The 26,237-nt window shown below is 34.6% G+C and overlaps 5 protein-coding genes across 9 annotated transcripts; 4 read left to right on the top strand and 1 right to left on the bottom strand.

Annotated features, from left to right (window-relative positions):
• The first annotated feature begins 539 nt into the window (after positions 1-539).
• On the top strand, positions 540-4,078 carry LOC105948861 (G-type lectin S-receptor-like serine/threonine-protein kinase At4g27290). Its single transcript, XM_012972109.2, has 7 exons — positions 540-2,061; positions 2,158-2,295; positions 2,381-2,511; positions 2,624-2,834; positions 2,944-3,181; positions 3,268-3,418; positions 3,666-4,078. The coding sequence occupies exons 1-7, from the start codon at positions 777-779 to the stop codon at positions 3,972-3,974; spliced, it is 2,463 nt and encodes an 820-aa protein (XP_012827563.1). The 5' UTR covers positions 540-776; the 3' UTR covers positions 3,975-4,078.
• Positions 4,079-4,731: 653 nt separating this feature from the next.
• On the top strand, positions 4,732-5,483 carry LOC105948726 (calcium-binding protein KRP1). The gene has a single exon (XM_012971955.2). The coding sequence runs from the start codon at positions 5,014-5,016 to the stop codon at positions 5,377-5,379; it is 366 nt and encodes a 121-aa protein (XP_012827409.2). The 5' UTR covers positions 4,732-5,013; the 3' UTR covers positions 5,380-5,483.
• A 2,523-nt stretch (positions 5,484-8,006) lies between these two features.
• FQR1 (flavodoxin-like quinone reductase 1) lies at positions 8,007-10,824 on the top strand. The gene is made up of 4 exons (XM_012972126.2): positions 8,007-8,288; positions 9,410-9,503; positions 10,024-10,286; positions 10,395-10,824. The coding sequence occupies exons 1-4, from the start codon at positions 8,266-8,268 to the stop codon at positions 10,624-10,626; spliced, it is 612 nt and encodes a 203-aa protein (XP_012827580.1). The 5' UTR covers positions 8,007-8,265; the 3' UTR covers positions 10,627-10,824.
• Positions 10,825-13,579: 2,755 nt separating this feature from the next.
• LOC105948907 (transcription factor bHLH123) lies at positions 13,580-16,350 on the bottom strand. Of its 4 annotated transcripts, none has more exons than XM_088812560.1 (8): positions 15,944-16,339; positions 15,782-15,838; positions 15,190-15,748; positions 14,887-14,991; positions 14,683-14,748; positions 14,419-14,484; positions 14,261-14,311; positions 13,580-14,129 (listed from the first exon to the last, which is right to left on the bottom strand). In XM_088812560.1, the coding sequence occupies exons 1-8, from the start codon at positions 16,255-16,257 to the stop codon at positions 13,980-13,982; spliced, it is 1,368 nt and encodes a 455-aa protein (XP_088668686.1). In that variant the 5' UTR covers positions 16,258-16,339; the 3' UTR covers positions 13,580-13,979. The 4 variants fall into 4 exon arrangements, with proteins under 4 accessions (XP_088668686.1, XP_088668685.1, XP_012827623.1 ...); XM_088812559.1 differs by having other exon boundaries at positions 15,782-15,841; positions 15,944-16,338; XM_012972169.2 differs by having other exon boundaries at positions 15,190-15,841; positions 15,944-16,350.
• A 6,416-nt stretch (positions 16,351-22,766) lies between these two features.
• On the top strand, positions 22,767-25,954 carry LOC105948880 (Transducin/WD40 repeat-like superfamily protein). 2 transcript variants are annotated; one of them, XM_088811689.1, is made up of 5 exons: positions 22,767-23,119; positions 23,333-23,500; positions 24,055-24,539; positions 25,185-25,631; positions 25,768-25,954. In XM_088811689.1, exons 1-4 carry the CDS (start codon positions 22,825-22,827, stop codon positions 25,593-25,595), a joined length of 1,359 nt encoding a protein of 452 aa, XP_088667815.1. In that variant the 5' UTR covers positions 22,767-22,824; the 3' UTR covers positions 25,596-25,631; positions 25,768-25,954. The 2 variants fall into 2 exon arrangements, with proteins under 2 accessions (XP_088667815.1, XP_012827584.2); XM_012972130.2 differs by having other exon boundaries at positions 25,185-25,954.
• The last annotated feature ends 283 nt before the right edge of the window (positions 25,955-26,237 follow it).

The raw sequence follows: 26,237 nt of genomic DNA, 5'->3' as shown, positions 1-26,237 counted from the left end.
ATGAGTCACAAGTCATGAATTTCTAAATTATTTCTCTAAATAAAATTTGTAGAAAAGTTGAAATCCATGTAACACTGAAACTTCAATTTTTTACTAAATAAAATTTGTAGAAAAGTTGAAATCCATGTAACAATGAAACTTCAATTTCTTAATATTTTTGTGTTTCGGACATGTTTTGTGTCGGAAACTTGTATGGACTATTTTGCAATTTCTAAAAAAATAGAAATATGTTTGAATATCAAATTTTTAAATATTTTTGTTAACTCCCTATCTATTTACATGTTTATCGCCATTTTTTGTGTCTGTTTTACGGTTCCTTCGACCCTATACCCGGTGATAAATACTGGGTGGGTCTTCTCCTGGCACGTGTTCTGTTTTTTTTTATTTTTCTAAAACAAAGGTAAACCCTAGCGGAAAATATATTATAAAAATACAAAAAGGAGACACGTGGCAGCAGAAGACCCACCAAATGTTTATCACTAGGTGTAGGTCGAACAAATCATGATTGACATAATCGTATAGAAATGAACAACCTCAATATTTGCCAGTTTTTCAAACATACGGCCGACTTTGAACGACATTGCCACTCAAGTCAGACACGTTGGTTTTACCAATAAAACCTCCACATTTCTCTAATCAAGAAAATTCCAGGACCAAATTTAAATCAAATCAGAAGAATTTTCACAATATTCTGCAGACAATGAAACAATATTTGCAGCATTTTCTCCTTCAATTATTCACTACACTTTTGGCGCCTGAATCCCTAAAGCAGAACCATGAAAAGATCGATTGTAATTTCATCTTTTTTAATTCACTTATCATGCTTCCTTTCCATCCATGGAATATCCAGCGCAAATGACACCATAAACACAACTCAGATCATTAGAGACGGCGATACAATCATTTCGCCGGCGGAGAGTTTCGAACTGGGATTTTTCCGACCAGGGAACTCGACAAATTATTACCTTGGAATATGGTACAAGAATGTCACAGTCAGAACTCCGATTTGGGTCGCCAACAGAGAAAACCCTGTACTAAATATCGCGTCAGCCGCCTTAGAACTCATTTCCGGCGGCCGATTACTTCTCCGGGACGAAAGCACCAACGCAACGATATGGTCTTCCAACACTTCGAGAACCGCACACCACCCGTTCGCTCAATTGCTCGACTCAGGAAACCTCGTCATCCGCGAAGCGGACGACGATCGGCCGGAGAATTACCTCTGGCAGAGCTTCGACTATCCGACGAACACCTTCTTACAGGCCATGGACATGGGCTGGAACTTAATCACGGGCAGAGAACGCTACATTTCGTCGTGGAAAACCGAAGAAAATCCATCTCCGGGAGATTTCTCGTTTCGTCTCGATATTACAGGTTACCCTCAAGTGGTCATCAACAGAGGGAGCACCGTGCTGCATAGGCTTGGACCGTGGAACGGCATGCGGTTCAGCGGGACTCCCAGCGTGAGACGGAACCCCACTTTCACGGCTGGACTGTTCATGAATAGTACAGTGGTGTACTATAGAGAGGATTCGCTGGACAGGTCGGTTGTTTCGAGGTTCACGTTGAGCCAGAGTGGGGTGGGTCAACGGTTGACTTGGGTTGACCGGAGCCAAGAATGGGTCGTCTATTACAACTTGCCCGCAGACATATGCGATACTTACAGATTGTGCGGCGCGCATGGGAGTTGCAACATCGGAAATTCTCCTGCTTGTGGGTGTTTGGACAGATTTGTGCCGAGAGACGAAGAGGGTTGGGTTCGATCTGATTGGTCGGGAGGGTGCGTAAGAAGGACTCCGTTGGACTGTCCGAACGATGTCTTTTTGGGTTACTCTGGGATTAAAATGCCCGATTCTCGATTCACTTGGTTTAACGAAAGCTTGAATCTTGAAGAGTGTAGGAGTGCGTGCTTGAGGAATTGCACTTGTACGGCTTACTCGAATTTGGATATAAGGGGAGAGGGAAGCGGTTGCTTGCATTGGTTTGGCGACTTGATTGATATTCGACTGTTGTCGGGGGAAGAACAGGTGATTTATATTCGAATGGCTGCTTCTGAATTAGGTGAATTTTTGATTTTTTTAAAATACCCCATTAAAGATTTTTCTTGTTTTGTTTGAATGTACATAACACACATAATGATTCTTGAAAATGTTACAGATTCCAACGGAAAGAAAGGAAAAACGGTTGTAATAATTGCGGTTTTGACATCGTTGGGGGTTGTTGTTCTGCTAGTTCTGTGCCTGGTGCTGTTTATTTGGAGAAGGAAGAAGATCGGTCAGAAGCTGACAGAAGAAGGTTTGTATATAACATTCTATAGGCGTTTTTGCCTACTTTTGAACGACTCGGTTTTATTACATTGTCCATGATTCTCGTACTGCAGGAGGGCGTAAAGAGAGTCCCGAGGAAGACCTAGAGCTGCCTATATATGACTTATCGACTGTTACTAAAGCTACAAATAACTTCTCGACTAGCAACAAGCTTGGGGAAGGTGGATTTGGACCCGTTTACAAGGTTAAAATATGCGTACACATCTTTCTTGATTTTTTTTTAGGACATATATGACAAAGTAATAAGGAGAATTAAAACATCATAAGCATAATACAGATTTTTTTATTACATTTAGGGGATACTGGATGACGGAAAGGAAATCGCAGTTAAACGGCTATCTCAAACTTCAATGCAAGGAATTGACCAGTTCAAGAATGAAGTCATCTGCATAGCCAAGCTTCAACATCGGAATCTTGTGAAGCTATTAGGATGCTGCATCGAAGGAGTCGAAAAGATGCTGATTTACGAGTACATGCCTAATAAAAGCCTCGACTTGTTCCTATTTGGTGAGCCCATTTCCTTATAAGCACAAATATAGTTAAAAAAGTTATAAAGAACCAATCCCAGCAGAAAATATTTATTAACCATGCAATTAAAAATAAAATTAATTAACAGATGAAGCAAAGAGTAAAGAGCTCGACTGGCCAAAACGGTTCCACATTATAAACGGTATTGCTAGGGGGCTAATGTATCTTCATCAAGATTCTCGGCTAAGAATTATCCATCGGGATCTCAAAGTTAGTAACATATTATTAGATAGTGAAATGAATCCCAAGATATCGGATTTTGGCATGGCCAGAAGTTTTGGAGGGAACGAGACCGAAGCCAACACAAATCGAGTCGTCGGAACATAGTGAGAAGAATCTCAATTTTTTTGCAATTTTAATTGCTCTTTTTTTTTTGGAAGTTTTTATTTAATTAACGAATAATCATGTGCAGCGGCTATATGTCGCCGGAATATGCTGTGGATGGGCTTTTCTCGTTGAAATCGGATGTATACAGCTTCGGTGTTTTAGTGCTCGAAATCGTGAGTGGGCGGAGAAACAGAGGGTTTCATCACAGAGATCACCACCATAACCTTCTTGGACATGTAAGTATCTTGCTGTAATAACTAATATTACTATTTACAGATAAACCTCTATAAATTAATACAGTCGGGACTAGCAAAATTCTATTAATTGCGAAATATTAAATTATCGAACTAATAGTTTAGAAGGTTTTTTTACTGAGGCGGGACCCAAAAAAGAAATATTATTTAAACGAGGTTATTAATTTATCGATGTTATGATGTACTACTAATGTAATAAAATTGAAATCTCTTTTAAATATGTTTTAAGGCATGGATACTGTACAAAGAAGGGAGGTCGTTGGAATTGGTGGACAATAATATTATAGTCGACTCGATTTACGTGTCTGAATTACTACGGCTAATACACGTGGCGCTATTATGCGTGCAACAAAGTCCGGAAGATAGGCCAAGCATGTCGTCGGTCGTTTTGATGTTGGGAAGTGACGGTGTTCTGCCTAAAGCAAAACAGCCTGGCTTTTTCGCCGAAAGAAATGTTTTCGGTACCGAAAATACGACGAGCACGGTTGTTACGAGCTCTTCGAATGAATTCACTATTACACTATTGGAAGCTAGATAGTTGCCACTTGTCATAACATACATACTATACTATGATTGTAATGAGATTGTAATTTTGTTTGCTCCTTTAATTAATAATAAATTAGAAATAGGTAAAATGTTAAATATCTATTTTTTGTAATTAAAAGATTAAATATCTTATTTATACTTAAATAGATATAGTTGAGCTTTCAAAGTATAGAGAATACATATTATATAGGGTATATAATACAACTAAACAAGGGCAAAATATATTTTAAAATGACCAATGTCTATATCATTTGGGAAAATTACAGTTTTCATCCCTCAAGTTTGTGCTGATTTCACATTTGGTCATTCATGTTAAAAAAAACACACATTTGGTCCTTCATATTTCAATAATTTAACAATTTGGTCATTTCTATTAATTTACCGTTACTTCGTCAGTTAAGGCAGTCATGGACACACGCTTGATCCCGTTAGTTCTAACAAAAAAAATGATGGAAATTTGATTTTTTTTTTAACATAATAAGGACCAAATGTGAAATTTGTGCAAATTGAGGGGTAAAAAATATATGTCTCCCAATAATAAATCATGGGGAATTTGAGCACCTAACTAAAAAGAAAAAAATATTGTTAATTTTTAGCACCGGCCTCTGTATAGTTTATTATGGCTTTATCACACGTTCCATTTCTTAGGTGATAAAATGACACATATACCCCTGAAATATAATAATATGACCGTCCCATACGGCATACTGCCTTCCTCCACAGACCAGACCATAGGATACAAGATTTAGAAGAAGGTGAAAGGCAATTTCGTGCATTAAAAACCAATCCAACCACCAAAGCAAACACGTCATTTCTGCGTTGATGATAGCCAACTATATCTTAGTTGTCCTAACCTACGCTTCTTCCAATAATGCCCCTGTCTCCTTCTCCGAAACCCCCTCTTTCCCTTCTCCCTCTATATATCATTCAATCCAATCCCCATTCTTGAAAACGCAATCATCCCTCGTAATAATCCCAGTAATAATCAATCCCTCGAAAGAATAATCCCACTTTTTTTTGTTTACAAATAAATGGCTGCAAAATTAGAGCAATCCGGGTTCGAAGATTTCCTGCCCCTAATGGCGGACAAGCTCGGCGGGGACGGATTGATTGGGGAGCTATGCAATGGGTTTCAGCTGCTGATGGATTCCGACAAGGGTGTGATAACGTTCGACAGCCTGAAAAAGAACTCAGCTTTATTAGGGCTGCAGGAGTTGTCCGATGAAGATCTGTGCAGTATGATGAAAGAAGGAGATTTCGATGGAGATGGGGCGCTCAATCAGATGGAGTTTTGTGTGCTCATGTTCAGATTAAGCCCTGATTTGATGGGCCACTCTCAGTTTCTGTTGGAGGAGGCTCTTCTTCAAGATCATGGCTTTCAAGACTCGTTTTTTTAATTTTTCTCTGTAATCATCTTTTTTTCTTTCTTCTAATTAATTATAAATCCAATCCTCTGACAGAATGTAATTCAATTATTGATGAGCTGATTTTTTCTTTCGAATTTGTTTGAATTGTCTCAAATTAGTATCTTTTTTATGCAGTTACCATGTGATATTCTTTATATTTGATTATTTTACTCTATATCATCAATATCAAAAACCATGATCTAGATGCCCATATAATTACACTTGTCTATAATGCATTGGTGTTATCATAGATGTTACTATGATTCTTGTTTCATTTCCTATCCTTCTTGTTGAATTTAACTCTGGTAATATTAGGACGATGTCTGTTTGATTCTTCTTGCGTGAGTTTCCAACATCACCAGAATCTCGATCGGCTGTCGTTTCTGCAATACCGAGAGGGTTTTTCCAGTGTAGAAGTTCAGAAGAGGGATTTTATGTATATTATGTATTTTAGCAAAAGAACATTAAAGAGTAAGAGTTTGAGTGAACCTCCTATTCATAGATATTTCGTTCCTTGAGAAGCAAACTTCATTACAATTTTTAAGTTAAATAAGTTTCAGCTCGCTTAAAATGCCGACCCGAGATCTCACCATAACACCTTGTGGCTCTACCTCGTGTTGCCGTACGATGAAATGTGTGAACGACATTTTCTCCTTTCTAGGGTTTTATATACCCTTTTAGCAGGACTGAGTTTCTATCTTTGGGCTGCCCTTCTTGACCCTTATGTGTAGTTGATCTTATTCACTTAAACAAGACCTATATGGGCGAGATAACCCATATCATCTACACAACAAGGGTTTTATCGTAATTTAATTAGACTAGTTAAGGCCTTGTCCACCGAGAACTATTCGTAAAATGATAATAAAGTTGTGGGGATCGAACAATCTTTCTTAACAAGGGGTCTCTCTATTTTGGTGCAAATTGTACTAAATTGGTATTGTTTGAATGGCAAGGAAAGCAGGGGAAACATGATCATATCAATGTAACTTTAGAGTAATATAATATATTGAGATTTGTTTGGCTACGTGGGAATGCAATGACAAATATTTCTTGCAAGGTAAAAATAAACAGTGCGTGGAAAAGTGTGTAAGAAAAGTTTGTTGTTATGGTACAGACAGCCATGTGAGAACACAATGATTCATAGGCAGAATGAGAATGGAAGAAAGAATAAGCAGAGGGGAAAATTAAATAAGTTTTACTTTGTCAAATAATATTTATTTGGCTTTGGCAGCAAGCCAAACAAGGCCTGAAATCATTGTGGAAAAAGGGTGCAACGCTTCTTGATGCAAAAGCCGTTTCTTTGTTCTTTCTTTGTTTTGTGGGCCCTTTGTTAGAATGAGAATCATGATCTACGTATCACGGTCACGGAAACGATGATACGGGAAAATTGGTATTACAATAATTCTAAACGAAAAAGGGATAAAAATCAAAATATTTATACGCGGATTTATTTTTCCTTAAAATTGTTATAGTAGTGCAAGATTTGCACCCTCAACACCTTTTTCTTCTCAATCGTACTCATTCAAACGTCAGAAAAGCCCACCTATCGTCGGATTTATGATCGGTGGGATGAACAAAACGACAAGAGAATAATTAAAGAAAGAGATAATTGGAGAGAAAGTGTGAAGTATGTTATCGATTGTGTCAAAACGGAACCCTAATAGGAGTTGATACATTTGTTTATATAGGGTACTATCTAGCTATGGTTATTTCATAATTTAAAGTCTCTTTAGTCGTTCGAGATTTACATTGATTGTTCAATCATTCATCCTAATTTACACGTTTTTCTTATCTATTTGTGGAGGATATATCTGAATCGCACCCTCCAATGGTCGTAGGACCAGATCGCCACATACTGCTCCTTCCCTTAACATCTTCAGATGCATTGGGAGCATAGGGCGAGCTCTCAGCCCACCTGATCTATAACGGCCCATATGGCGAATGTTTGGCTCATTTCGACTTTCATGCTTCACTGGGCGAGTTATGTTCGAGACTGACGCTCACTCTTGGCCCATTTTACTTGTTGCGATCCACTGAACTCTCTGTTTGACAGACTAAAAAGATGGGGGTGCGATCAAACATCTAACTGGCCACCATAAATTGCATATATAAAATCATAATGTCTGAAATGAAAAATAAATAAATAAATATTGTTTGTACATTAAATTTAAATTTTTCGAAGATGGAGGCAATTGAAGTTTTAATTTGTGGAAAGGAGTAAAAGGGAAACATGAAGTTTAACCTTAAATAATTAACTTCATAGAACAAAATTTTGTTTGCACAGACAAAATTAGATAAATAATATTTTTCTTAGGAGCTCAAATGTTACTAATAGAGTTATTCATTTGGTAAAATCGTATTAAATTGTAAAAAAAATGTTTATTTATTTAAAAATAGCATTTGGTCAACATGCAACCTGTGATGCACTAAACAATTTCTTGTCCATACCTAAACCCAACCCAAAAAGTCAATTAACATCATCCAACCACAAAAAGGGTCCATGCTCAAATAATTGAAAACCCAACCAACCCCATCAAAAAGATTAACAAATTAAATAAATAATATAAAATAAAATAAATAAATTGATAAATAAAATGATTATGGGCGTGACAGCAACCAGTCATCATTAGAGTCACAAAGCTTCAGCTTCAAATGAGTCCAACGACGTCGTGTCACTCTTTTATTTGTGCAATTACTTTTAATTGATCAATTTTAATTAAAGTTAATTATAACTAAACGCTGTTTTATAGAACTAATCCAGTGGGTTTAGTTCTCTACCACTGTATAAATAAGGAGGGTTCCTTCTCTGTTTTGTAAACAGCTGAAAAAGATTAAAAAAACGAAAAACCTTTGAAGCAGAAAGCGATTGAGTCGACAATGGCGACCAAAGTTTACATTGTGTAAGTATATAATTTGGAATATAATTATGTTATATTTATTCCTTTTATTCATGATCCACTGTCTTTTTTTTCCTCCAGAACTTAATCGTGAATTCCTGATGCTTTAATTGCGTTTCTCTTTGTTGATTAGCCTTTTCATTTGTCGAATTGCGATCGGATGAATTTTGGAAATGTTTTACGTTGTTGATTTCGCGGTTATGTGTTTCCGTTGTTTGAATTCTTCTGGGTTGATTATCTGAAAGAATTAATGAATTGAAGTCTAGAAGACCGAATAATCGAAATGAATCTGGCAAAATTAGTCGCGGATTAGTACATAGTTTGATGAATTTCAAACGAATTCATTTGAGATTATGTGTGTGTGTGTGTGTGTGTGTGTGTGTGTTTTGGGGATAATACGTTTGAAAGCTGCATATTGACATTTGGGCTAAATACTGTCTTGACAGTAATGCACTTATGGAAGTCGAATTTATTTTCTTCCAGTTCATAGTTGTTATTCAAGTAAATAGATGGAAGAATGTTTAGTTATCAAGTGTTATAAAATCATTGTTCTTCATTCAATATCTATAATGATTCTATTATTCAGCTGAGTTAGGTTGGTTTGTTCCTTTCCATATCATAGATTATTTAAGCTTCGAGGGCAATATACCTTATTCGTTTGTCCATTTTTATAAATACATCTTTTTATGCTTCTGATATTACTAACTGCACTTCATCCGACGAGTTAGTGAAAGCCTAAAAGAGTTTCGAACTAAACTACTATTTGCGAAGAACAAAATTAAATAGAACTTCTAGAAATATTTCTTGAAAACTCAAGATTTCGTCATTTCCAGAATACCATTTGGCTGCGATTTTTGTCATTGATTTTCAATGTTTAGAATTTCACGCGAAATCATCAAATAGTAGTTTATAGTTAAAGTTAAAGTTGTTATCAAACCTCACCACTCTCTAAAGCTTTTCATATGACGAGTACATGCCATTGCTTGAGTCAAAAGGTTATGAATATTTTGGTGGTAGAATTTCATTTATTCCGACATATAGTTCCTTGCTGTGAGAAAACCCAAGTTCTTGATTCTGGTGATTATTTCTAGTTACTTTGATTGTCTAACTTTAAATGCTTTTAGGTACTATTCGATGTACGGACATGTGGAGAAACTAGCTGAAGAGATAAAGAAGGGAGCTGCATCTGTTGAAGGAGTTGAGGCCAAATTATGGCAGGTAGGAACTATCTTCATTTCACATATTCCGTGCATATTCTGCAAAATGATTATAGTCGCTAAGAGAAGTGTGTTTTGCTGTTAACATGTTAAAAGATGGTCGAATTGAGCTACGTGTTTTAAGATAACATATACTTAATTAGAATATCTATTGAATCTACAATTTTGACCTTCCCTTACCTCTGTTTCTCAACAAGCATTCTGAGATAAAAATGCAGGATGAGTAAAAGGTTAGTATTTTGATTCAGCATAAGTTCAGAAAATAAGATGATTATAGAAGTAAACAAATTGCGTAACCACATACTATTGCAAAAGTAAACAAACCGAGAAGTACAAAACTGACTTCCCTCATGAGGTTTTCTTTCATCTAATAATATCATACGTAAGCTTGAATTTTTTTGAAACATCTTCACCTCTTTATCCTTCACCAGGTTATCGGCTTCTCTGTGCAGCAGTTAATTTCCTATTTAAAATGACAGGAAATTTACAGTTGATTACATAAGTTTTTCTAAATATGATAGGTGCCCGAGACACTACAAGAGGATGTTCTGACAAAAATGAGTGCACCACCAAAAAGTGAAGTACCCATTATCACACCCAGTGAACTTGCAGAAGGTGACGGCTTCATATTTGGCTTTCCCACAAGATTCGGAATGATGGCTGCCCAGTTCAAAGCATTCTTCGATGCTACCGGAGGCCTATGGAGGGCACAACAACTCGCTGGAAAACCCGCCGGAATATTCTACAGCACCGGCTCTCAAGGCGGTGGACAGGAAACTACGGCGTAAGTAGTCCCTAATATTTGCCGAGACTGTAAATAACTCATCACCTAGTTTCAACAAACACATATGTCTGATAACTGTCTTGCCTGTGATTTTATTTTGATTTTCAGATTGACTGCTATAACTCAGCTAGTACACCATGGAATGATATTTGTACCGATCGGGTACACGTTTGGAGCAGGCATGTTTGAAATGGAGAAGGTGAAAGGTGGAAGCCCTTATGGTGCAGGTACTTTTGCTGGTGATGGTTTAAGACAGCCGTCGGATCTTGAATTGGAGCAGGCTTTCCATCAAGGCAAGTACATTGCCACCATTACCAAGAAACTCAAGGGATCTGCTTAATACAATTCCTCTCTTCTTTCCAGATACTACTGCTATTCTTCTGTTGCTATAATTCTTGTGATTTGTTTTTTTTTTTTTTTGGTTTCCCTATTCAAATACTCAAAAGACATATATATATTTGATAAGATTGAAAAATGTAATTCTTGGCTGGTTATGCCAATGTCCAAACTTTGTCCCTAATATCTTACAATTTCTAAACCCTTGTGTTTTTTCGGTAATTGTGAAGCTTGTTTACTTTTTTTCGTTTTTTGGGTGAATTACGGTCACACCCTTGAGGTAAAGTCAAATTACAAAAAAAGCCCTCATGTTTGGGTAATTACAACCACCTCTTAACTATGAATCTATTTATACGTTCATCCTTGCGGTGTCAAATTTAAGGGAATCTTTTAAATTATGTGGAATATTCTTCAATGTGTACATGTTTTACACCATTCGAGCTCCACATTTTGAAAGAAGATGAACATAAGATGTGTCTCTCGGTTTGTAAATATCATATTGTGGTGCATTAGAAATTGCATATTTGCACAAAACGAGTACACACTAGAGAACATTCTACGGAATCTAGAAAATTATAATGAATTTGACAATATAAAGGTGAACGTGTAAGAAGATTCATAGTTAATTGGTAATTGTAACTACCCAAACATGAGGGTGTTTTTCATAATTTGACCTTACCTCATGGAGTGACGGTAATTTAAACTTTTCTTTTTTGTAAATAAATACTAGTCTTGCAACAAAGAATGCACTTATGGGCTTTCTTCTTGTTGGGCCTATGAGGTAACGTCATTGATTTATATATGACGTGTATCAAATTAAATAAAATAATGGGTGCAAAAATAAATAATTAATTATAATTGAATATCTCACTCACCTAAAGTCCAACAATTAACATGTTGCGGATTCTCTACATTTATATGACAACACAAGACGAACAAGAATCGATGCTAAACAATAATAAATACACCATTGCATTGCAGATGAACTAATATATTTTCAAATTGACGAAAAAAAAAATTGAAAAAGGGAAAATGAGTAGAGCATCTCCAGGCCAAACGATTAAAAGTAACACCTTTTAAAAGTGGTGCCAGCTTTCGAATATTTAACAATTAGACAGCCAAAACTTTATACGTACAAGTTATAATTAGAAGAAATATCTGGATTTGTCATATATATATATCATCCCAAATGATGCTGTTTAATTCAAGGGCTAATCATGATTAGTTTGTAGTGATCATGCTTTCTTTTTGGGTTTATTTATGCTTCTAAGTAAAGCTAATTATTATATATTTATATATATATATTATTCCGTAGTAGTAGTTGATGGCTATATATATATATGTTGTAGGTGTGCCTATATCAAATGATAAGCTATATATATATATCGTTCCGAGGAAACAACGTTTAAATGTACTTTAGGTTTGAAGGATTTACTGCATGTCCTTTTTTCTTGGAGTTTAAAATATATTTACTAGATTTTCTGTCAGAGTGAAAGTACATTTAAATCTGAATTTACACATTTTGATTGATTATTCATGAATTTACTATAAGTGCAAATTTTATTACATTCTTACACCGGCTCAATAACAAACTTGTGTATTTATAATTGTATAATGGACTATCTCTTTTTTCATGGAAAATAGTGTTTGACATTTTTATATTGTTTTGATGCGTGCACGCGTAAGAAAACTAATAAATGTGTATCGATTTCAAGAAAAAATAACCTAATTATATCACTACTCATGAAAAGAACTTCAAGGGCATAACTAGAAAAAGGTATAATAAAATTTTCATTTGAAATAGTGTAGTTAACAAATAATTTAAAATAAAATATTTTCTCCCAAGCAACAAATAATATTAATATTGATTATCATATGCTGCCAATGATTATATAGAAAAATTCCTACCTTTCAGTTGTGAATTCGATGCCCAAAGCGATTTACCATAGTTGTTTCACATGAGGTTAGGGGTGGTACGTATGCATGAGTCGAGTCGGCTCGTGAGCACGATGATCCAAGTCGATTAACGAACTCGAATCTGTTTTGAGTTGTTCATAAGCTCACAAGTTCGGTCGCAGATTTGGTTTTTTTTTTTTTGTAATTAAAAATATATATACATTTAATATTAACTACATATAAAAATTAAAAGAAAATTATTTATTTTTCATTATAATAACAAAAAAAAAATTAATGTAAAAAATAATTGAAAAATGTGAGTTGAGCTAGATCTCTAGATTGATCGAGATTAGGCAACAAAAACTCGTCAAATTCGTCTCGAACTCCAGTTCTAGTTCGAAAAGTACTAATCTACCAAACTTGGCTCCAGCTCGATTCGTTAACACCTCTAATTGAAGGCTGCTTGGTTTTTACTAATCTAGATAAGTTTTTTTTTTTTTGGGAAATTGGCTTTAATTAGCTTCCAATGAAAGGAGGTGAATGTGACAATTGGATGATAATATATATAAAATAAAAAGGCATAACTGATAGCTCCACAATCCTCAATTGTCTATATCCTTTTCCCTATCTTCTTCAACAAAGAATATATATATTAATTAAGTGAAAACCCTAAAAAGTTGAGGGGCCAATGGGACTCCTTCTGACTTCCACTCATATATATATATATATATATATATATATATATATATATATATATATATATATATATATATATATATATATATATATAAACAATTCTAAAGTTTAGATTTTTTACAATCAGATCATCTCCCCACACACTTGCTCATCACTCTTGTTCTTGAATTCAATTATTCCTTCCATTTGTTTAATTATTATTATTATTATTTAGGGAAATTATTAAATTAATAAAACACTAAAGTTGTGTGTATGTGTTATATATATATATATATATATATATATATATATATATATATATATATATATATATATATATATATATATATATATATATGCCAGCAGATGTATGCAAAATAATAATATACATACACCAAAACCTAGCTAGCTACTTTCTATTCTTTCATTGTGATAAACATCATGAGCTACAAACAACAACAAAATTGATCTCTAAACTAATAAATAATATGTATTTAATTCCTAATTAACCAACCCTTTAATCATAATTCTTCAATTATTTGATAACTAATATTTGCATACAATAATATTATATTGGTCCCTAGCTAACAATAATATTCTTGGCCAGGGGCTGCATCTTTTTGCCTGTTAATACCATGGCCCAAAAGTTTTAAATTTCCTGTCTTTTTTATCCTTTTCATCATTTTCACCCCCATCTCTTTCAGCATTTATCTCTTTTCTTGTTACCTTCATCAGCCTCTAAATCATTATTATTAATAATTAAAAAAAGAAAGAAAAAAAAGATTCTCATCTGAAGCTTCCTCCAAATGTAGGTGTCCAAAAATCAACCGTTGTCTCGTGAGCCACCGGAAAAGTACTCGATACCGGTACTAAACATAGCCCTCGATTTCTCAGATCTTGACGTGGCCCTTCTTGATCCTTTGATTTTTCAGATTTCTGTAAGAACATAAAAATTAATTAAATGAACTTATTTTATTTTAGTGGCCTAGCAAATTAATTACATACAAAGATTAATTATATTAGCTAAATAAAATATTTTTTTTCAATGTGTATATATATATATGTACCTGGTGGTGATGTGTAGATGCTGGATTTTTCATGTAAGGATCGCTTAACGCCTGATAATTTAACATAAACATATAGATAGTTAATTATTGAAACGAATATATACATAAAAACATGAAACAAATATTAATTTGATAGTGCTAAATTATAAGATGCTTACGCTGATTTGTTCGTGGAGAAATTTGATGTATTCGATAGCATCGGAAAGCACAGAAGCCGTATCAGTCTGCGAAAAATAGTCGAAGAATTCAATCGTATATCATATGATCATCAAAATATGTTGCTAATTAATTAATAATTAGCATATATATCGAAGAATTTAATCATATATCATATGTGTATATATTAATCCGGCCACTTGCTGAATTTTTTTTTTTTTTTTTTTGAGTAACACTTGCTGAATTGAATAAAATTAGAATTATACCTTTCCAAAAGGTGAGACTAATTGTTGAAGTGCAGTTATTCTGTCTCCCATCTTCTCTTTCCTCACCTAATAATAGTCAAGAACAACAAACCCGATCGACATGCTCGTATTATCATCATCATCATCGTGTATCACACGAATAAAGTAAATTAAATTAAAGTTGATGAAGCTTGTCTTACAAGCTTCTTCATACATGATCAATACCTTAAAAGCTGGTAATGGATTTGGGGTTTCGTTTCTCGGTCTTTTATTTGATGTTTCTGTGTTGTTTTTCTTCGTCGTCGTACTTGATTCCCGCGCTTCTGACGTCTTCATTTTTTGACAAAACCAACATAAGTTTTTTCTTAATTAATTTTCATGCACATATATATTATATCTACAGATATATATATGTGTGTGTGTGAAAACTAGAAAAAATATATAATGAAACCCTGGACTCGTAAATTTATCATGCAGCGGTGGAATTAATTAATGATATTTTTTTTTTTTTGAGTTTTTAATTACTACCTTTGGTTTTTCATCGAAAGATGGAGGAATCTGAGTTTGTAAGGCCGCCGGAAAAAAGCTCGAGCGAGCCGCCTCGGACATGGCGGAAGCCGGTGAAGATGCATTCCAGAAAGGTGCGTTGTTAGTGAAATGCAAATGGCTGCCGGACGACGCCGGCGGCGGCGGCTGTTGTTTGGGCGGCGGCGATTGTCTCAAGAACTGAGGGAATTTATTCCAGGACGGAATTATATCAGACGCGCCGCCGCCGTAGCCGCCAGACGGGTACTGATAGTTCATGGGCTGGTTTTCCGACAGCAACAAGCCGTACGCGGCGGCGGAATCCACCGGAAAAGTACTACCGGAGTTGTTTAAATTATGTGATGTCGTTATTGTGCTGTCGTTCGAACTTGCCTGGTGGCTGAACTGCAGCTGCTGGTGGTGGTGGTGGTGTTGATGGACGTCCAACGAGAAACCCCGATGAATATTAATTTGCTTGTAATCATTCAGAGATGACTCCTCCTCCGCCGCCGCCGGAGAACCATCGGAATATACTTTCTGCGATCTCCACTGTTCTTGAGTAGTTGCTCCTGACTGCTCAAAACCGCCAGCTGTATTCGAACTCATATCTTCTTCAAGCATTGATCGGAAACTGCTCTCCGCCTTTTCACCTCTACTGCGTTAATTAATTCATCACCAAATCTAAATTAAAATCAAACAAAAATACATATATTATATGTATATATATATATATATATATATATATATAGATTCTTACAATAAAGTTTGGTTCCAATCGATGCCTTGATGAGAAGACAGTCCCAACCCCATCATCTGCAAGTTAGGGTTTGCTAAACCGCCGCCGCAGGCGGCGGCGGCGGCGGAAGATTGATCATGGGCGCCACCTTGCAACAACTGGGATCCACCGCTGGGCTTCATCTCCACCATTTCTGTCGGCCAACCGAAACTTGCGATGGAGTTTAACGTTGTAGAAATCGAAACCGGTGGCGTTGCGCCGCCGTCAAATCTGTTTCTTGATGTATTATTACTATCCCACCAGTTTCCACTTCCCAGATGAAATTCATCCGCCATAGCCGCTCACCTCTGATTTTTCAGTTATTTCTCTCTCTCTCTTGATGTTTATTTATTATATATAAAAATGAAATGAATCCGATTAGCTGCATTTCAGTATATATATATATTATATATATATATATATATACGAAATAAAATTACCAGAATTTGTGGTTGACTTTTGTACAAAGTGATTTGACAAAAGTAAAGGAGAGGTCATCTTGAAAGCAAATTCCCCTGCTTAGCTAATTAATTAAATAAAATAAAAATATATTATTTTTATTTTTCTTTTTATTTTGTCTTTTATCGATACCCAATAGTGCTTCTATTAATAATATTGTATTGTTTTACTTTTATTTCACAAATTTTATAATTGTATCAGTTGTTTTGGACATTGTCGAGTCAAAATACCACTGGTGTTACAAGACAAAAAGTTACACGTCATTATATATATATATATATATATATGTATATATATATATATGTATAAGAACAAAAAATAATGCATTGCTTAAGGAATTTCCCTTGTATAATTAATCAACTTTTAAGTAGGTTTAATTTACATAGAATTGATGAACTGCTTTATAAAGTTCGTAATCTATCTGTACGTTTTAGCATTAAGTATACACTTACCTAATTAAGATTTTTTCATAATTATATTAATTACACTTTGTGAATTAATTACTTACAAATCTAACAATTTGTTATAGGGAAGGCTCAAATTTTTGGAGTCGGGGGAAGAAGTTTTTTTTCATTTTTAGGACTTGTTTGGCACTAAATTTGAGTTTTTGGTGTGCTAAATAATAAAATTTGGGGGATTAAATTGAGGGTGGGCTCGACTACACCCTTGCCAAAGTGTAGACTCGCCCTTGATCCTGGGGTTGATATGCGATTTTGGTGGAAGTTACATCAATTTTTGACGGATTCGAAAGTGTGGAAATCAGACAGTTCGGATCATAATTAAAACATTTGATTTTTTTTTTAATCTATTTTTAAGTAAACAAAACTAGTTCAAAAAATGGAGTATTGTTATATTATATGATCAATATAACTACTATATATATAGTCTAGTTGAATACAAGTTTGAGTTTCTGGAGTATTTCTCAAAATACACTATGTTTGTAAAAGAATTTCAAAAATATAATAATAATAATAATAATAATAATAATAATAATAATAATAATAATAATAATAATAATAATAATAATAATAATAATAATAATAATAATAATAATAATAATAATAATAATAATAATAATAAATTAATATTATTATTATTATTATTATTATTATTATTATTATTATTATTATTTAGAAGACTTCAAACATAATTTGACTACTAAAAAGTATTTTCACTAAAACACCTAACTAAAATTACTTTATTTTTCAAAATTTTCTTTTAAATTATAATTTTCTAACATATGATTTAAATTGATGTTCAAACTATTTGAAACTATCAATCATGGGGGAGTCAGCTGAAAGACCTAAATAATTTTCTTTTTTTAAAAAAGGAGTCAATTCATTTTCCACCAACAACGAAATATTATAATTTAATAAAATTAGCTAATAATATATGCAAGAGGCAAAAATTAGTGGGTGGAGGTGGCCTCCGCCGTGACGGAAACGTGCCACCGAAACGGTGCCGTCTTAACCATTTTCTAATTTTATTTTTATTTTAATTTTAATTTCCGGGAGTAAAGTCAACCGGAGTAAGCTGCGCGTGCGGGTGGGTGGGTCCCAGCAAGAAGACCTAATAGTCAGAGCCTGAAAGTGACCGTCTACACAAAAACATTCCCTATGCTAATCATTTCACAACCCTTTAATTTGTTTCTCTTAATTACTCATTAGTCCACCCACTCGCGTTCACACCTACAACCATCTTTGGCTAATTACTACTACTATTTACTTGCAAATTTCATCTTATCCATTTCAAAACGAATCTAATAGTATCCTAAATTAGAAAATGTTTCATAGTTTATAGTTCTGCAGCATTATCATTTGGTGGAAATCGATTTAATCCTCACTAAAATTGGTTGTTCTAGAACACTTTCTCTGATTCTTGATCGTTAAAAAATTGCTCTGTCCACCCGAAATTCTGGAACTTGAGCGCCTATGCACATTCCGACGCTAAAGTTAATTTTGAGAAAAATAGTTCAAGATCAGAGAGTAAACTTAAAAGGTTAACTCGGGAAGATAATAAAAAATTGACACGAATATAGGATGAATTTCATAACGTTTAATAAAATTTCAACTCAAATAATTATGTATTGCACAATAGTAATACTAGAAGAATTTCATAACATGTAGACATAATTACTTTACTTACATAATTGTTCCGTAATTTGTATGTTGAGTTTGTCACACATATATGTATATACACTAGTGTGGTATATATGTCGTGTAGTTTGCAAAAATGAAGAATCTATTAATTATGAGTGAAGATTTAGCTATCTATATATATATATATATATATATATATATATATATATATATATATATATATATATATATATATATATATATATATATATATATATAATTGGTTGATGATTCATTCATTATTAGGAGAAAGAAGAAAGAAAGAGTTAATGAATATTTGCACTCGTGTTTTATTCATATGGTTGTTCATGTATAAGATCATTGTATTGATTTAAAAATATAATAAAATATTAGACTATGACATATACATGTATTTTTTTTTTTTTGATAGAAGACATATACATGTATTGTGCAATAGTACATTTGGATATGTCATAATGAGTGGCAACTTGTAATTAAGTAGTAATTAATTAATAATTTCCAGCATACTAGGTTTCCTCCCAACGCCCAACCATTCCCATCTTAACCTCTTTGATTAATTCTTAATTAAAATCACAGATATGCTAAGGTTTCCTCCTGCAAGCATTCACTCTTGATTGATAGTAAACCTCAATTATATTTTTCTTTGTCTTGATTCTATTACTAGGTTCTTAAAGAACCTAACTTTACTAGCATAGCCAGTGATTATTTTTTTTAATATTAAATTATATTACAAATATCTAACTCTTAATTTCAGGTTACGTTAGTTTTCACTTATACGTTTAAGTTCTCTTGAAATATTCTTGTTCGAACAACTTTTAACTTAGTTCATTTATATTCATATCGCATGCAAATGACTGCTCTTCATGTGGCAACAAATCTCTCGTCAATCACCAGCTTGTGTGCAGTAACCAACGCCTCGCATCCTACACTAATTACTCAAATTATAAATGATACAACATCGAGTATATCGATCTTATTTTTTCTAAAATATATAAGTGATGTAAATTTATATTTTTCTTACAACAATAATCATATTAGGCTTTCCAATGATAATCATTCCCCACTAACTAATCCTACTTCAAATGATATATTAAAATTTGATTGAGTTTATGTATATCTGACGTAATGGTGACATAAGATTGAGGTTCAGAAGGTGACAAAGAGGAGACAAGGGTTCGAAATCTTTCAACAACAAGTGATGACCACACAACTCCAGATATTTTTTTCCATCACATGTCACACACGTGAGTTAATCAACAGCCAGGAGAAAAAAAAACCGAGTGAAGACTTTTTTTATTTTTCTTCACATGTCCACTAATTGTTGAATTTGGAATGCTGTACAAATTCCATTGCAATTTGCAATCACCCATTTTTTAAAATTCAGGGTCAACTCAAAAGTCGAGAGGAAAATTGTAAAAAGAGTACCGCACCCCGCGTACATTTCGGCTGTCTCTGCAATCATTGCCAATGTGTTTTTCATTAGAAAAAAGAAATTTTAATTAAATTATTTCTCCAATAAATGAAAAATGAGAGAGAGACTTTATTGTTGAATTTCTACGAAATTCAAGAAGATGCTAAGGAGGGAGGGTCAACCAAACATGTGGTTGACTTTTGTTTGTAAGAACTTACTTAAAAGTAGAAGATAATAATTGTGATTACGTTGTATTAAGTGTTTATTTTTAAAAGTTAAGGCGTTCGCAATTATACTGGAAGATCAACTAAAAAAAAAAAGTTTCAAAGATGCTTTTCAAATTATAACTTAAACAACCTATTTTTAGAGAAGTAGAAGCAAATGTTAGTATTGCAGCACTTCAAAAGTGATTTTGAGCCCAGAAAAGTCTAGAATCACTTTTCAAAAACTTTTGCAAACACCACCTTAATTGCAGTCATTGATCACATTAATCACCATTAGCCATCGCAAAATGCGCTTTCGCAAATTAAAATTTAGGAGCGTAATCTAGTTAACAAACAAGGGAGCTTTTGCTCATTTAGATATCTAGACTAGATAGGCCTAATATTATTAGGTTCTTATATTCTATATCTAGATAGACCTAATATTATTAGGTTCTAATATTTATATGCGCCATATCACTAATCATACTATAGTAAAATATTATCATTAAATTTGTATCATTCTTATAAAAAAATTCATAAACATTTTCTCAGTAACTTTTTTAAAGACGTCTAACAAAAAAATTCAATCTCAAATTCTTAACTTTTCCATCACTAAACTATAGTCAGAAACATCGTCCCCAAACAAAGTATCATGAGTCCGCCCCTCGATCACTTACCTAGAATTGCACCAAACTTTAAACCTTTAACTAAATATTCTTATAATATGGTCATGTCACACATTACTAATTCATCATAGTTAAAATTATTATTAAACAAATGTAATAAGAGATCAATTAATATCTGAGAATTAATCATATTTAATTGAAAGGTCAAATACCCAAATTCCTTTGTCTATTATTCTGAATTTAGGGTTTAAGTAAAATAGTTACTCACCAAAATTGGTGATGAAAAATTTGTTGTACGGAAGAAGATATTTATTATTTATGCAAATTAAAAGGACGAATGTGGTTCCACTTTAATTTCATGTGATGCATATATATATCACATAAAATAATTTATTAAGTGAGTGTTGATATATATTTGATGCCATTGAATTTGACTTATGAGAAATATCAACGTCCAGATGCCAACATCTCGTCTTGTTCAGTCAGATCCATTCAGGAGCGTTGTCGGGAAAGAATAATCTTCTTGGGATTTGACTTCTAATAAGTTTTCTTAATTAGTTCAACTATTATTACTTAATTTTATTACTAATTATCATTAGTAAAAAGTAAACCTGTGTACGTACGAAATTATCTTTTTTTATGGTTTTAAGATGGACACGGCAGCATGACATCATTTCTCGGTCATTGAAAAATATATCTATTTATGGCAGTCGGGCCGGGCCTAGACAGATTATCTTTCTGCGGCTGTCATCATTAATTGTATATCAACGGTTCTTATTGATTCCTTTTATAATTCATTAAATCTTCTGATTTTGGACTGATTGGGCTTGCCCCATTCTGGCGTTTGGATTGTTTGGGCTATTTGGTTTGATGGTTTTAATCTGTTGAATTTATATCTGGAATTGATTTTAGCCCATAATTTAAGCTCAAGTTCTAGCGGTTGGAGTCCAAGAAACTTAGGCCTTGTTTGGGAATATTTCACAAGGTTGATTGAATAGGAAATAATTATATTTTCTATGATAATGTAATACGAGACTATCCCATATTTGGGATTTATGGTTTTACTATTTGAGACAGGTACGATTGTCCAAAGACCCATATTGAATGAAAAGCTTTACATAATATTTTAAGGGCCCCATATTGACTGAAAAGTCTTACATGAAATTTAAGGGCGATCCAAGAATAAGGTCGTCTCATTCACTACAACTGTCAGTTGCTAACTAAATATTCTCACATAGGGCATATGTAAACAGCAGACGCGACTACATTTGGCCCAATGTCAAAAATAGGGGTGGAAATTCTGCACCGTGACGTGACTAAAAAAAGGCCCATCAAATAACAACAAATTCGCTTAGAGTAGTTAAGAGCAACCACAAAACGACCCAAGTCATAATAAGAGGAAGCTAGATCGTCTTCAGTAGGTAAAACGAGCTTGCAGCAAGTCATGTCACTCCGTATATGCATCGTGACTAGATAAGACATAGGTCCCACTAGACTCATCTCCATGATACGTATAAATACAAACCGTGGAACACAAGGAAAAACATGTTCATTTTCTCCATATATTACATTTAGTACACCACTATTTACCTCTGTGAGAGATGCATCGTTTTCCACTATACCCGACTCACTAGACCGCCGAAGTGCTAACGTCGAGAAAAATTTCTCCGGCACTTCTTTTTGCAGGTCTCCTAGAGCAGTTGGGCTCTCTCTCGATCGGAATTTCCTTCGTCTTGGTCTTAGTTGATAGAACTTGATTATATTGTATATCAAGCCCAATCCTTATGTAAGACCATTGAATCATTATGATAATTCTTATAATTATTTTACCAACTATGTTTAGGCTCAACATGTAGTTTGAAAATTAGTATATGGGAATTTGAACGATGAAATTTATATATCAAATTGGCAAAAAAATCTACAACATTTTATTTGATCCAAACATTTGGGCCGAAAATAAATGGGCCGATAGATGCAGGACCAGTTATGCAAAACCTCAAATGTCAAATCTCACGGTCGCTGAAAACCGGAGCCCCGTTCCTATATGGATCTTCTGTCAAAAGCGTACGCATCTGCTTCCGACGATGATGACGACGGCGCTAGAGTTGCCGTTGCCGGAGGGCGGTCCGAACACTCGAATCCGTTTCCGCCTCCTACGAAACGTTCCAGACGGGAAACATATTCGGCAAATCCGATCCAGATGCCCGTTTTTCGCCGCCCGAGTTTCCCCGCGGAAGCTTCGATACCTGGAAGTTACATATCTAAGCGACAAAGAGCAGCCATTGCTGCGGATGCGAAACCGACTGAACCGAACCCTAATTGCGTCCACACCTCACAAGGTTCGCTCCTTTTTTACTCTAATTCCCACTGTCGTGTTAGTTTGATCAAACTCTGATACGATTAATTTGAATTCTCACATTTTTTGTTAAAATTGATTTCGACATAATTTGATTGAAAATCGGCAAACACCTACATACGTTGAAAGAGTTTCTGTAAGATTTCATGACTAATTTCATGTCAATTTTAATTTATTTATTGTTGTTTTCTCACAGTTTTGGGAAGCCTTTCAGATTCAGATGTACCGCATAGTATTTCGACAAAGCTGAGGTATCGGAAGAAGCAAAACGGTGTGGCCTCCTACCAAAAACCTCCGTCGCTTTCTGCAGCTCTCGATGGCCACGTTAAATCTGTGAATGCTATGCAATGGTCTGTAACTCATGGTAAGTGCTTAAAAATGCCGATATATATTGTTCTACCCCCAACTGGCCCCCTCTGCCAGTATTTGTTTTGAGAAGTCATATTTCTTGTAAGCGAAACATGATTTAATTATATTCGATACGAATCAAATTTTAGTTGCATTTCTTGGATTTAATTGTTATATTGTTCAGGGAATTCCTTATTTGCATTTGCTTTATGGAGAATGTATTTGTTGGTACATTTGCCCCTCTCTACGATTGGAAGTTGATCTTTCCTTTAATTAGAAAGTTCGAAAATAAAGAAAAAGATTTTAGGATGTAGTGGCCAACTGGTGACGCACATTTGATCGTAGAACAGTGGTGTGCAAATGTAGTGACTTATGATTGTTCATCTTAAGTCGGACTTATAGATTAAAACGTAATTTCGTTAATGTATCGCGCCAATATATAATTTATGGTGGACATTGGTTCTTTTTCTCTCTTGAATTGATAACTATCCTAGTATTGGAGACTCTCTGACACATCAATCTGATTGACTGCTGCGCGTTTCTGATCTGTTCTAAAAACTTAGTCTCCAGGTCATCTTCTTGCATCTGCGGGAATGGATAATACTGTATCCATATGGAATGTATGGAGCAACGTCCAAAAACGAGCACGTATATTCAATTTTCACCGTGCAGCAGTGAAAGATGTGAAATGGTCACAGCAGGGATTGTCCGTGCTCTCTTGTGGCTATGATTGCACGTCAAGATTGGTTGACGTTGAAAAGGGAATGGAGGTTCGGGTTTTCAAGGAGGATCAAATTGTACAAGTCGTCAAATTTTCTCCAGACAACCACAACCTTTTTCTCTCCGGTGGATCGAAAGGCCTCCTTAAACTGTGGGATACTAGAGCTGGCACAGTGGTCCATGAATTTGTACGAAATCTTGGGCCAATCCTTGATGTAGAATTCACACTTGATGGCAAGAATTTAATCACCTCGAGCGATGTGTCCAGAACTAATCTCAGTGAAAATTCGATTATTGTCTGGGATGTTTCACGGCAGGTTCCATTATCCAATCAGGTAAAAAACAGTGGTGTATCTTACTCAGTGATCGTTTAGCTAATTAGCATACTTTGTTGCATATTAAATTAACAATTAAAATTCATAAAACTCTTGGTTAATTTCTGAAGTTTCAAATGGTGTAACATTTCGGCTTTGTTTTGAAATGAGGAAAATAAAAATGCAAAGGCAAAAGCGACACAAAGAATTTTAAAATAGCTAGTATGTTGGTTTGGTTCCTAAAGGAAAATGATGAAGAAATTGATTTTGTTGAAAATCATGTTCTTTACCCAAGCAGACGTGTTTGTTGAGGTTCTGCCATGGAGGTGAACTAATCCCATAATTGGGTGTTTTTTTAAGACAGAGGAATTATAATTAAAGGCTTTTACATGTAGTTTTCCTCGCTTTTTTTTTCTTTCTAGGAAAGTGTATTTTCGTTATTTTAGTCACAATGTGTTTTCGCCCTTTTCCCTAAATCATTTTACCTCATAATCAAATAGAAAATCTATTTTACCTAGTTCTTTTATCTTTTCACTTAGCATTTTTACTTGGCATTCTGTGTGATCCAAACAGAGCCTTCATATTTCATACTCTACCATGGTCTGAATTCTAGTTCTAACAGAACTCTATTTGTACAATAACCCCCTGAACACTGGTGTTTTCCAGGTATATGCCGAAGCATACACATGCCCGTGCATCAGACGCCACCCATTCGAGCCCTACTTTATTGCCCAATCCAACGGAAACTACATTGCTATATTCTCCACAAAACCCCCGTTCAGACTAGAAAAGTACAAGAGATACGAAAGTCACGGTGTTTCTGGTTTCCCTATAAAATGCAATTTCAGTCTTGACGGAAATACGGTAGCCACAGGATCGTCCGATGGATGCATCTACTTTTACAACTCCAAAACGTGCAAGCTCCTCAAAAAGGCTAAGGCATACGAGCAAGCATGCGTAGATGTTGTATTCCATCCTACCCTGCCAGATGTCGTTGCTAGTTGTAGCTGGAACGGCGAAATCTCGGTTCTCGAACGAGACAGCTGTCACAATTGGAAGGGGCCCACAGTGAACTGATTTTCCAGGCTAATTTTGGAGTGGGCTTCGTTTGTGGTATGAATTTCTGTTAAATAATTTTAGTGTTTTCTTGGTGAATTTCTCGTTGATTTTTTTTTTAGCAATGTATGTTTATGGTACTTGAATTGTTGTTTGCCAAAACTGTTTACGGACTACGGTACTTGAGTTGTAGCAATCAAATCAGGAGTGAGTGATTCTAGGTGTGTGAAGTGCGACAGAATATCAAATCGACATTTTTTACGGAGAAATTTGTCGGATGTGCAATGGCACAGTGTAGTGACCCCATCTCCAGGAAGATGATTAGATGGAGCATTGACTCTTGTGCATAAATAAAATGTTCTCGAGTTTGAGGTCCGTTTTGTTTTGGTGCCCATTTTTATTAAATTCGGAACAGGCAACATCAACCCTAACCCCAGGTATGTGTTGTAGTGCTCGTGGGGCATAGAACAATAGTAAAGGACGTAAATGATATGAAGTGATGGTTTGTTGCTCGTGTTGGCGAAATGCAGAGTGAGGGTTCGATTCCTATTTCTCACAAAATATTTGAAATTCAATCATTTTCAACTTTTCATATTTGAAAATCTTACTTCTCTCAAACTCTTTCAACCCAAAAAATCTCAAGTGTACTATTTTTTTTCCCCT

The sequence above is a fragment of the Erythranthe guttata genome, chromosome 13, assembly GCF_056151865.1.
Source record: "Erythranthe guttata isolate IM_541 chromosome 13, IM_541, whole genome shotgun sequence".
NCBI classification, from domain to species: Eukaryota; Viridiplantae; Streptophyta; class Magnoliopsida; order Lamiales; family Phrymaceae; genus Erythranthe; species Erythranthe guttata.
This window is presented reverse-complemented; position numbering and strand designations above follow the sequence as displayed.

What these genes read in the sequence shown, in the direction of transcription:
- LOC105948726 (XM_012971955.2), top strand. Translation starts at nt 5,014, where the DNA reads ATGGCTGCAAAATTAGAGCAATCCGGGTTCGAAGATTTCCTGCCCCTA.
- LOC105948907 (XM_012972169.2), bottom strand. Translation starts at nt 16,257, where the DNA reads ATGGCGGATGAATTTCATCTGGGAAGTGGAAACTGGTGGGATAGTAAT. An exon ending in GATTGGAACCAAACTTTATT is followed by an intron (nt 15,842 to 15,943) that starts GTAAGAATCTAT and finishes TAATTAACGCAG; the next exon opens with TAGAGGTGAAAAGGCGGAGA. An exon ending in TTCTCCACGAACAAATCAGC is followed by an intron (nt 14,312 to 14,418) that starts GTAAGCATCTTA and finishes TTAAATTATCAG; the next exon opens with GCGTTAAGCGATCCTTACAT.
- LOC105948861 (XM_012972109.2), top strand. Translation starts at nt 777, where the DNA reads ATGAAAAGATCGATTGTAATTTCATCTTTTTTAATTCACTTATCATGC. An exon ending in AATGGCTGCTTCTGAATTAG is followed by an intron (nt 2,062 to 2,157) that starts GTGAATTTTTGA and finishes AAAATGTTACAG; the next exon opens with ATTCCAACGGAAAGAAAGGA. An exon ending in CCTCGACTTGTTCCTATTTG is followed by an intron (nt 2,835 to 2,943) that starts GTGAGCCCATTT and finishes ATTAATTAACAG; the next exon opens with ATGAAGCAAAGAGTAAAGAG.
- FQR1 (XM_012972126.2), top strand. Translation starts at nt 8,266, where the DNA reads ATGGCGACCAAAGTTTACATTGT. An exon ending in TTGAGGCCAAATTATGGCAG is followed by an intron (nt 9,504 to 10,023) that starts GTAGGAACTATC and finishes TAAATATGATAG; the next exon opens with GTGCCCGAGACACTACAAGA. An exon ending in GGTGGACAGGAAACTACGGC is followed by an intron (nt 10,287 to 10,394) that starts GTAAGTAGTCCC and finishes TTTGATTTTCAG; the next exon opens with ATTGACTGCTATAACTCAGC.
- LOC105948880 (XM_088811689.1), top strand. Translation starts at nt 22,825, where the DNA reads ATGGATCTTCTGTCAAAAGCGTACGCATCTGCTTCCGACGATGATGAC. An exon ending in GCAATGGTCTGTAACTCATG is followed by an intron (nt 23,501 to 24,054) that starts GTAAGTGCTTAA and finishes CTTAGTCTCCAG; the next exon opens with GTCATCTTCTTGCATCTGCG. An exon ending in AGGTTCCATTATCCAATCAG is followed by an intron (nt 24,540 to 25,184) that starts GTAAAAAACAGT and finishes GGTGTTTTCCAG; the next exon opens with GTATATGCCGAAGCATACAC.